Source organism: Diplotaxodon limnothrissa, linkage group LG9 (genome assembly GCF_057381915.1).
Source record: "Diplotaxodon limnothrissa isolate DT_005_m linkage group LG9, D_limnothrissa_male_GT1.1, whole genome shotgun sequence".
Taxonomy (NCBI): domain Eukaryota; kingdom Metazoa; phylum Chordata; class Actinopteri; order Cichliformes; family Cichlidae; genus Diplotaxodon; species Diplotaxodon limnothrissa.
In genome coordinates this window covers 21,124,418-21,135,616 of record NC_140604.1, presented here as the reverse complement: position 1 = coordinate 21,135,616, position 11,199 = coordinate 21,124,418, and the positions used below count along the sequence as shown (strand labels likewise).

Below are 11,199 nucleotides of genomic sequence, written 5' to 3'. Positions count from 1 at the left end.
TCTAACCTGGATATACAGGACTGGCAAAATAGTGTTTATTCTTTAGGTTTTCTGGGATCTGGTCATTCTAGTGCTATCTAGCTAGAGTAATTGATTAAAAACAACACAATTGGAATGATATGATACATTAAATTATGAATAATGTCACAGAATAATAAATATAGCCTGAAGGTTGCATGGATAAAAGTGCGCATTAACTCCCGCCCCCCAACATCGCGAGAAATAGTGTTCTCGCGATATCTTTCATTGAAAATATGCAATTCTCGCGAGCGTTGACGTGTGCGGGCCTCTCCGAGAAGGTGTGCTTCATGGCAGTTACGGACACTGCGGTAAATAATTTCCTTGATAAAGAGGCACATTAACAGATTTCAGCTGTAGCGGTCGCTACGTAAGTAAAATGCGATGTATCTTAGTATTTAGGTGCACCGTGTGTTCTTTAAATTTGACGGCGTATCCTTGTGGAGAACGTGCAGATTAATTCACGCGCCATAGCAATGAATGCCTAGCATTAGCTAATATCAGCTAGCAGCAAAGATAACGCTATCTGAATAGAGACCAGGCCTTGCTAATCAATGCGGAGCTTCTTGTACTGATTGTGCCGTTGTAAGGTCATCCAAGTGCAACAAAGAGGTTGCAGTTAAGATTTATATATTCCTCAGTTAAAAAGTTCTTAGGGAAAGGTTGAACTTTAGCCCACTTACTACTACTTCACTCAGCTAACGTATACACAACGCGAGGCTAGCGTTCATGCGCATTACCCTGGCTCACTAAAGATCTGATCAAAGACGGCTGCTTATAGATGGAGTTCATTGTAAAATGATGCTAGCGCCCTGCTTTTGTTATTGTTAGTCTGAAGACGTTTTTTATTTCCCCTAGAAATTGTTGACTTGTTAAAGCTTCCCCATCAGTGCTCATCCCCTTGGGGGCTTTTCCGCCTCAGTCTGGTGGACCCAGCGATTAGCGGGTTGCGTAGGTAAGGAGCCCATCCAGTCCCGCCTGCTTTAAAAAAAAAAATCCGGGTGTATGTCCTTTAATTGTTGACCCATTTAGCGATATCCTGTTCATTTTGAGATGATGTAATTTCTCATTGAAATTAAGTGCGAATGAACAGTGTGCACGTGCAGGGGTTTACGCTCTTGTTTCTCAGTGTTTTGTTTAAAGTGCTCTGTTCTCTCGACTGCAGGGTGGTGAAGCTCTGACGATGGAGAATGGACAGGGCACGGGCTCCAAGCTTGGCCTGCCGCCTCTCACCCCAGAGCAGCAGGAGGCACTTCAGAGGGTAAGACGTTAAACTATCTGCTAGTGATCATGTTATAAACAAATGTCCGATGTAGGGGTGGGCGCTAGAGCCTCAAAATTAAATCACAATTTTTTGCAGTACTGGTTCTTATGATGAAAGAAACAAAAGCTGTGTATTTTTCATTCTTCTTTTCCAATGAAGCTGCAGTCACTGATGACACACTTCCTCATTTGAAGCGTGAATCTATTGAAACAAGGTGCCAGTGGCAGCATTATAGTGCAACAGTAATGACACAGCATAAGTCAAATGTAAGCACAAAAGTAGAAAATAAAATAACTGCTGAACTCCATATTTTAACAATAACTAAAGGAACTTAATCTTGTAACTCATCAGGAGCTGCACAATATTGGCACATAATAAAAGTGAAAAATATTTTCTGTCTGGGGTGTATCTTTGGTCAAGCTTTTTAACCAGCTGTTTAAAGCTATCCTTTTCCGCAGTGGAACTGCATCAGTAATTTCCATTTTTCAATTTCCATATTCACAAGGGGTCAAACAGCAGATAGTGCTGCATGTTTGATTTGTCAGATTGTTACATTGCGAGGCGCATAAATGAATGACATTTGTACAGCAATCATATTGCGATATGACACTCTTTTTTTCTTTTTTTTCTTTTTTTAAATATTGTGGAAAATTTTAAACCCGTGTTATCCCAGATCATATACTATGGAAAAGGCCTAGTCCAATGTTGTTTTTCCTTTTCCACTACTCGCCCCCTGAACTAGATTTACTGGCCCTTTAAATATATTTTTACAGGCACAAAAGGAAACAAAACCTCATCTGCAAAGTAATCAATCACTTCAGCTTTTAAATAGTTCATTACACCCCCTAGACTCATCGCTGCATGGTGCCGTCGCTGCGACATAGAGATGAGGTCGCTGCTGTCAGCTTGCATCAGAGTTTTATTTTCATCTTGTTCTTAATTCATCATCTTTATCACTTTGTCAAATAAAAGTTAGTGGACGGGAGTAGCAGAAAATACTATAATTAATTTTTAACTTAATTCTTTACTGCTGTTGTGTTATCATTTTTATTGAGGAAGAACACGTCATTCTTGGCCTTAATCTTCTAATGTTTAACAGCCTCTTTACTTCTGTAATGTTTCTTTTCATGTGAAACTTGCCATAAACCAGTTATTAAACCAAACCAGTAACTTGCAGTTAGCAACAGGTAATGTGCTATTAATTTGAAATTTATTAACACTGGTTATGAAAATTTTAGATTTTTGTTTTTAAAGTTACCTCAACTATACCACATTAAGCACAGGGATATGTCTACTTGCAATACTTTTATTTCTTTTATGTCACATAAAACCCAACTTTCATAACTTTTAGTAGGAGATTAGAAGCCCCTTTCAGATGTTGAATGCGTTACCATGTGGGCTTCATCTGTCTGTTAACATGACTGAATTCAGACAGTGCTACAAACTTTATGGGACAAACCACAATACACCAAAAGACCTGTAATGAATTAGGTTTTAGTTTAATGACTCAAGTCAGATCCTGTTGGTTCTTAAAGGAATGTCAGTCTTCTTCTTTTGGCTAATTTTAAATAAGATATTAATGAAGTTACAGCTGTTGTTCTTCATGGTTAAACATGTGCCAATCTACCTGAAATCTTAAGGCACATCAGATAGGAGCCATTGATTTTGCTGCGGTTTCAAGATCAAGCAGTATGCAGTCAGACTTTAAGTGATACACCTGTTATTGGCTCTCTTTTACTAAGGGTTCCTGTAGTTACTTATAGGAAATAGTGGCTGTAATGTAAAGGTGTGTCTGAAAGAGCTACAGATGGCCGATACCAAAGTGTTTAATGTGCTTTTTAACTGTATGCATATTAATATCCAAGACTGAAAGTAGAAAAAGTAGCTTTTATGTGGGTGGATGAAACTATTACATCCCCGTATTTAAAATGATTTATCCCCAAATCTGACTAAAATTTGCAAAAAGAAGTTTCTAGAAGTCAAATATGCCAATGAACAATGAAACATCAAGAACAACCAGACTTTCCAGCATTTCAAGTATTTATCTTAACTGCACCATCTGCAAATATCTCCCAAAACCTGCAGTTATTCAACTGTTTCTAAACTGCAAATAATTAGTTTATTATTATATGGGAAATCCTGTTTTGTTTTGGGGTTTTTTGTTTTTTCCTCTTATTATACTTTTTAAAAATGTAGGATTAAATGAAAGTTTGGATTTTAGCCTAGTTTTTGCATGCCGTGTCACATAGATGAACTGATCTTTTATTCATCTGTGGAATTTACATGTAATTTCGCTTCTCCTCTCCCAGGCTAAGAAGTATGCCATGGAGCAAAGTATTAAGAGTGTGTTGGTGAAGCAGACCATCGCCCATCAGCAGCAACAGCTCACCAACCTCCAGGTGAGATGTGTGAAACTATCTGGTAATGTGCCAAACAAAATCTTTGTTGTGCATGTGTCACCTGTGAGTCTTGACTGTAGACAGAATATCATAGTCTTTTCTCGCACTGGTAATTCAGCCATCTCTACTGTCACAAGTCGGTTTGGGCTTAGCTCTTTGGGAAGTCTTGCCTTTCTTCTACCACGTGCTGTGAAAAAGAACGCATGTGTAGACCTTTTGCCCTTTGCTTTTGCCTTTTGTTCTCTTTCAGATGGAGACGATCATCATGAAGGCTTTGGTTATCATGTTAAATGCTTTGCACTTTTAAAGGGAACTTGCTTGTATTTGTTTATTGCTGTGTGGTGAGCTATAATTTAGCTAAAGGAGGTAAATCCTCTCTGTATATTGTTTAGAGGGAGGGTCTGATTATAGTGTAAGCCTTACTGCTTTTGTCTATTTAGCAAAGCAATGACCTTTTAAAAAAAAAGAAAGAAAGAAAAGCAAAGCTAAGGGATATCTAACCTACTTTTCAGCACTTTTTTCATCTTTACTGTCTTTCAGATGGCAGCAGTGACAATGGGCTTTGGAGATCCTCTCTCACCTTTACAATCGGTCAATAGATTATTAAATTTTTTTTTTTCTGTGCGCATTCCCAATGGAAAGGACTGTTACCCTTCTTTTACTGTTGCAATAGCAACAGTCCCTGCCTTTTTTCCTAACCAAAGAATGCATATTTTATAAGAAAACATGGCTTTCAACACCTAACGTACCTGCGACTTTACTGCAATCTCTTCTGAGATGACTGACTGTTGTTAATTGTCGAAGCGCTTCCTTTTCTTTCTTGCGTTGCAGTGGGATATTTTGTTTGTGTATTTTTTATTATTTTTTTAAAAGAAGAAGATAGAAAAAAGGCTGTTTAAAACACTTTAAATGGCTTTTATAGGACTTTATTGGAGGTTTGTAAATGTGAGAAAAGTCACGTCTTTTTGAAAAATATGCATTTGCTCATTTTACAAAACAAAAAAAGCAAAGCTCTTGGCATGGGACAAAAGAGGGATAGCAATCCCTTTAATGGACCAAAATGAGAGAAATTGTGGGACAGGGCTATTTTTTGGCCATCTCAAAGTCAAGCTCTTTTTTTCTGTTAAATGAACAAGTCATCTTCCCTCGATGTTATACTTTACGAACTTATTTTTGTTGGTGACACAGTGAAAGTTAAGAGAAGCAGTAAAGGCGTCAGTAAAACAGAGCAGCTTTCAGGGATTAAAGCGCCCCTCACCTTAGACTTGAGAAGAAAGTTTCAAATGCTTTCATCAAGACTTTGTATGGATTTCGTTTGAACTCCACGATTACTTTTGTTACCTTACTTGCATCCCCGGACTACAGGTCAGTTACTGAAGCCAAAATTTTTGTGAGGGCTGTGCATGTCAATCACATCAATGTGTTTTCCTCCATATGTCTGTTCAGTAGTAACAGAATAGAGGACATACTGTAATCGCCTCTGATGACATCAGTGTTTTTTTGTTTTTGTTTTCTTTTTATAAATGTTAATATTTTTCCCACAAAGTTCTGTCCATTGCAGTATCCCATTATTACCCTATTTACCTGTCCAGACCCCCCTTTACTTGGAATTGGCCTCTAACAATTTTGGGGAAAGCAAGCACAGTAGAAAATACACATATATTCTTTCTGTGTGTGTGTATGTGTGTTTGTTTCTCCTCCTTTCTTTTACTCTCTAATGCTTATTATGTCTTGTTTCCCTTGGTTGGTAGGTGGCAGCTCAGAGGCAGCGCGCTCTAGCGATCATGTGTCGGGTGTATGTGGGCTCCATATACTATGAGCTTGGTGAGGACACCATCAGACAGGCTTTTGCCCCGTTTGGTCCAATCAAGAGCATTGACATGTCTTGGGATTCGGTTACAATGAAACACAAGGTCAGTGCTGAACTTTGACTTGAGACGTGGCGTAGATTGCAAAGAAAGTGTGTGCAGGTTATTCTTGACCTTTGTCTGACAATGCAGGGATTTGCCTTTGTGGAGTATGATGTACCAGAGGCTGCTCAGCTGGCCCTGGAGCAGATGAACTCAGTCATGCTGGGAGGACGAAACATTAAGGTATGTTGGTGTGGAGAAAAACATCTTTTAAGTGCTTAAGATCATGTGGACAGAGTTTGAATAGTTGGATACACCTGGGCAGGATTTCTGTCATAAAAGCTGTTAAGATCCAGTAGCTATACAGCAGTATCATTATGAATATTTTAAAACATTCAGAAAGCAAGACAAGAAATACTGCTCCTCTTATCGATACACATGGTTATCCATATCCAGACTTTTATTTTATTTTAATGCATATATATGTTGCAGTTAAGCAAAAAAAACTTGCAGGGAAAGAAGGGTGTTTGGCTTTACTGTTAGCTTCCTTTATGAAGAACAGGTCTGGAACAGACCAATGTCTGATTGTATTGTTGCAACCCTAGTTATAAGTGAACAGGTAAAAGTGTATCGAGACTCAACATTTCCATGTGTTTATTTTATTTTTTTATTCTTTCATAACTTCATAGTTTTTTCCCAAGCTGTTTTTAGGACTGATGGCCCGCCGGTCGGGTAATACACTGGTGGGAACCCTACTGGTATTTAGATTACTTCCTGCCATTAGGAATATGAAGTCCTGATATGCAAAATTGCTTAAATGTATAATCTCAGTCACTTTATTTAAGTGAAAACACTAATTTGTGATTGTGCTTGTGTTTTTGTTAATTTTCAGGTGCGTGTTGTATGAATGAAGATGCGTGTGTAGTTTTTTTGTTTGTTTGTTTTTTTGTGTGTGTCAGTGCGCAAGTGTGTGTTGGCCTTCCATGATGCCATCAAGGCTTGTGTTAGTGACCAAGTGACCAGTGGGATGCCTAGCAGCAAATAACATCGCTCTGTGCCCATGGACTGCTGATGATGGGTTGCGTCTGGTTGGTGTTACTTGGCCGCCCCATCTGTAGTACAGATCCTAGTCTCCCTCAGACGCTCGTCTTACTCGGGGAGCTCAGTTCTTTTGCAAAGGAGAGTCTGTGCAGCGCTAGCACCAAATATTCAATGCGTTCCTTTAGCCACTAGTTCAGACTGCAGAAATGTTGTGTTTTTAATACAAAGTGTAGTTTCTCTATAATAGTATTACAGCTATTTACAGGACCGGATTTGCATTGTAAATGAGTTGATATTTGACACCCTTATAGTCAGGTTCTTTTTAATTATTGATCCTCAGCTAGTAGATGTCTTTTTGTAATATCTGGCTTTTAAAGAAAGAAAGAAAGAGAGAGAGAGAGAGAGTTAAGTTTGATTTGGTTATTCTTTTGTCTAATGATTAATGTAATCAGTATTTTATCCTTGAAATTTTCTCCTGTTGGGAAAATGCTATAGTGTTTTGTAATTTAAAAAAACACTTATTAGAGGAGACGAGTGGCTTTGACTGAGCTTGGTGGCTGGTGAAAGTAAGCCTTGCAGGGACATAGAGCTTTGTGGTAGGTGCGTTCTCAGGTAATGCAGTAAAGGCTTTACTCAGTAGCCCTGGTGGTTTGATCTGTGCTATAGGTTGGGCGGCCAAGTAACATCGGTCAGGCGCAACCCATCATCGACCAGCTGGCAGAAGAGGCGCGTGCTTATAACAGGATCTACGTGGCGTCCGTCCACCCTGATCTGTCAGATGACGACATCAAGAGTGTGTTTGAGGCCTTTGGAAGGATCAAGTCATGCACGTTAGCCAGAGACCCCACCACAGGGCGACACAGAGGCTTTGGCTTCATTGGTGAGCTTGGGGGGGTGTCGCATTCTCTCGTACCTTCGTGTTGCTATAAATCTGCTACTAACTGCGGTTTTTATTTCCTTTACAGAGTATGAAAAGCCTCAGTCAGCCCTGGACGCCGTGTCTTCTATGAACCTGTTTGACCTGGGTGGTCAGTACCTGCGGGTGGGCAAAGCAGTAACGCCTCCCATGCCCTTACTGACCCCCACGACCCCAGGTGGTTTGCCACCTGCTGCAGCTGTGGCTGCAGCGGCAGCCACTGCTAAAATAACAGCCCAGGCAAGTATGAATCCCTTCCAAAGGGATTTAATGGCCTTCCAGGTAAATATGACACAGAACTAGCTAGCTATGACACCAGTACAGATAACATTAGCATTTGTACTTAGAGAAGGCCACTTTGTTGTCAGTTTATTATTGGTATTATTAAAAATTAAAAATGTAACCTTATTTTAATGCAGTTTGACGTCTTCAAAACTCAAACAGAACCTATAAACACGGTGAAAGACTCATTTGTTTTTATATGCTGTATATATGTTAACCTGAGTGGTAAAAGTTCCTCACCTTTACTGATTAGCAAAGCTCTTCCTTGTATAATGTCATAATTTTAAAAGTTTAGCATCACTGCTTAGATATTTTTGACTTGCTAAGAATACTTAATTACTTTTTAACCTCGATTCTCATTGAAGAGAGGCAATGTTGAGTTGATTGTTTGCCATGTTGTGTGATTGTTGACTGTGCTGCCTTGTGTTGTGTTCTGTGTGTTTCCTTTGCCTAATGTCTTCGGCCCCCCCTCTTTTAAGGAGGCTGTAGCTGGCGCGTCAGTCTTAGGAGCGTTAACTGCACCTCAACTTCTCAGTCAGCAAATGGGAATACCTCAGGCTGTTATGGCTGCCCAGGCACCAGGGGTCATCACAGGTATGCACCAAGACATGAGCAAGTCCTCTTTTTGTGCTAAAGAAATGGTTTTAATTTAACTTAGTTGTGCTGTTAAAAACATACAGCTTTAAAGACAGTGAACACACTGTTAGTTTGAACACTTTTAACTGCATGGCATCTGGAAAATGAGAAAATCAGAAGTGGCTGTAAACTTGCTTTCCTGTGAGAGTTATCTTAGTGACTTCATGTCTCACCTACACTTGAACTTCAAGTGACCCAGTGGCATCAGCCTTGTTTATTTGTGCCGTTGTAATATTTTTAGTCATGACAGTATTTCCTGCCATGAATTTATTAATCTGTTTCTCCTATAACTTTTTATACTTTACAGGAATTGGCTCATTGGTGTAATATGGATAATGGAAAATTGTGTGAGGTTGTTTGTGACCTCCTAATTGGGCATTTTAAGTATTTTGAGCTCTGAACTTTTCCGCATAAAATATTTTAAAACAGATGGATGAAAGGGTGAAACGGCTATAATAATTCATAGGGTTTTTGTTTTCTTTAACAGATGATCTAATACATTTCATAATACAAATAAGACCCTAATTTAAACAGGAAGTATTCCTGTATAAATGACTCTGTTACAGCAGTCACAAAAATAAGGGGTTGAAGCTCCTTCAATCAAGTGGACTAAAGGAGAACGGCGCGTTAAATTTTCAAATGATGGATTTTGTGTAGTGATGTCAGCATTAATCTCATTAAAATGATGTTAACACCATAACCGCATTAACGCAGCAAATCTCCGTTAGCGGGTTAGCGTCAACGTGTTAGCGCGGTTAGCTCATTGACGCCGTCCAGCCCCACGCACGGGGTGATCTGCCCTAACTCGCTTACTGAAATTTATGGCGTTAACTTCATTTTAACGAGATTAACGCCGACAGCACTAATTTTGTGGTAGAAATTTCAATAAATGAACCACATTTTCATTAGTCAAATTCAATTAGTCTGACATCTACCCTGGTGACTTGGTACTGTGTGTAATTTTTTGTTTGTGAGTTTTTCTGGTTGATATTTTTGACGTTGAGTTGATGTTATAGATGATGGGATTGTCTTATCCAGGACTAATAGTTGTACTGTGGACCTGCCCATTGTCACTGACTGTGTCTGCCTTCCCTGGAAAGGTGTGACTCCAGTGCGTCCTACCATACCAATGGTTCCCCAGGTCGGTCTTGTGAACCCCGTGCTCGCGTCACCGCCAGTGCTGTCTAATCAGGCTGGTGGCTCCAACCAACAAGAGAAGAAAGAGGAGAAAGAAGAGACGCTTCAGGATGGTACAGGGCAGGAGATGCTGAGTGATCAGGAGCACATGAGCATCTCAGGCAGCAGTGCGAGACACATGGTGATGCAGAAACTGCTTCGAAAATCAGAGGTGATTTTATTTTTTTAATCTAGGAACACTTATTTACTTCCTTATCATCACTTGTGTTTACTTTATTCCTGTCCTTCTACTCTGCAGTCCACAGTGATGGTGCTTCGAAATATGGTCGGACCAGAGGACATTGATGATGACCTGGAGGGCGAGGTGACGGAAGAGTGCGGGAAGTTCGGCTCCGTGAACAGAGTCATCATATACCAGGAAAAGCAAGGAGAAGAGGAGGATGCAGATATCATTGTCAAAATCTTTGTAGAGTTTTCCATGGCCTCTGAGATGAACAAAGCTATCCAGGCACTCAACGACCGCTGGTTCGGGGGTCGCAAAGTTGTCGCCGAAGTGTATGACCAAGACCGTTTCAACAGCAGTGACCTCTCTGCATAAAGTGTCGGAAATGGCTCACCAGCACCCATCTCCCATAACTGTCGCCCCAAACCCATCTCAGCCACAGTCACTGCAGCTAAAGATGCGGGCCTCTGAAACCTATTATGGTCTCCTCTTTGTTTTTGTTTTTTTGTTTTTTAAAATTGCTGTTGATATTAATGTTAAAAGCTCCATTTGGGAGATTCATTAAGACATTTCTGTGTCAGATTTTGTTTTTCTTTTTTTTTTTTTTTTTTTTTGCTTTGTGATCTGTGAAGACTCCCTTTTGGTGCAAGTTTTGAATTTTTGTAATCCAATCTGGTAAAAGTTTAAAAGAAAAAATTAGTTTTTGTTTTCTTGCTTTTAGCCCCTTTTATTTTCTTTCCTGAAATTGCCGAACATGTAAAACACTTTTTCTTTGTACAATAAAGGTTATTGTTTGTCCACAAAAAGTGTGGCGTTTATAATCTTGTAGCAGCGTAACTCTTCAATTTATTTAGATGTATGAATAATTTCTTATTCAGTTGCTCATTAAGCCATTAAGTACAAAAAGGCAGCTACAACTGCTGGTCTAAACGAAGCAAGATTACTTATGCAATTATGTAATTATATATTAATTATTAGCAAGATACATTATGTCAGCTAAGTCAAGTTCAAAGCTGGAAGGTGCCTTTGTTTTCAAGGGCTCGATCACTATGGTAACCCATGCTGACCATATAACCTGGTTCAGAGTAGGTTATGTTCAGATTTGGGTCTAAAATTTGATTCAAATGCCACATTTACATTAATTTTATTTACAATACACTAAAAGTAATGTGTAGGGTTTTTTTTTTTTGTTGTTGTTTTTTATTTGGGGGTTCTGTCAAGCTAGCTAAGCTTTAGCTGGATTGACTTTTTTCCCCATTCATATTATGTTTTGAGCCACATGCTGCCTAAACTGATCTCGATAAAACCACTGCACAAGATATTTTCTGCTCTCTTTAGTATAAAGAAGTATTCATAGTCAGGCCTACATCAGTAAAAAGCCATATAAATATGTGCAGAGATTTTGCAAGTAAGCAAAAACTATTTAAAATTTT

General features: G+C 39.2%; 1 protein-coding gene across 7 annotated transcripts; it reads left to right on the top strand.

Moving 5' to 3' along the window:
• The first annotated feature begins 254 nt into the window (after positions 1 to 254).
• On the top strand, positions 255 to 10,514 carry LOC146625486 (poly(U)-binding-splicing factor PUF60-like). 7 transcript variants are annotated; one of them, XM_085362839.1, is made up of 12 exons: positions 283 to 388; positions 877 to 973; positions 1,184 to 1,279; positions 3,592 to 3,681; positions 4,222 to 4,272; positions 5,433 to 5,594; positions 5,682 to 5,774; positions 7,239 to 7,452; positions 7,538 to 7,770; positions 8,250 to 8,364; positions 9,507 to 9,754; positions 9,842 to 10,514. In XM_085362839.1, exons 3-12 carry the CDS (start codon positions 1,202 to 1,204, stop codon positions 10,139 to 10,141), a joined length of 1,584 nt encoding a protein of 527 aa, XP_085218965.1. In that variant the 5' UTR covers positions 283 to 388; positions 877 to 973; positions 1,184 to 1,201; the 3' UTR covers positions 10,142 to 10,514. The 7 variants fall into 7 exon arrangements, with proteins under 7 accessions (XP_085218964.1, XP_085218965.1, XP_085218967.1 ...); XM_085362840.1 differs by having other exon boundaries at positions 286 to 329; XM_085362838.1 differs by lacking the exon at positions 877 to 973 and having other exon boundaries at positions 255 to 329.
• The last annotated feature ends 685 nt before the right edge of the window (positions 10,515 to 11,199 follow it).

Excerpts from the sequence above, each read along its gene's own strand:
- LOC146625486 (XM_085362838.1), top strand. The coding sequence starts at position 255 with ATGCAATTCTCGCGAGCGTTGACGTGTGCGGGCCTCTCCGAGAAGGTG. Across the intron at positions 3,682-4,221 it reads AACAGCTCACCAACCTCCAG|ATGGCAGCAGTGACAATGGG; the intron begins GTGAGATGTGTG and ends ACTGTCTTTCAG. Across the intron at positions 5,595-5,681 it reads CGGTTACAATGAAACACAAG|GGATTTGCCTTTGTGGAGTA; the intron begins GTCAGTGCTGAA and ends CTGACAATGCAG.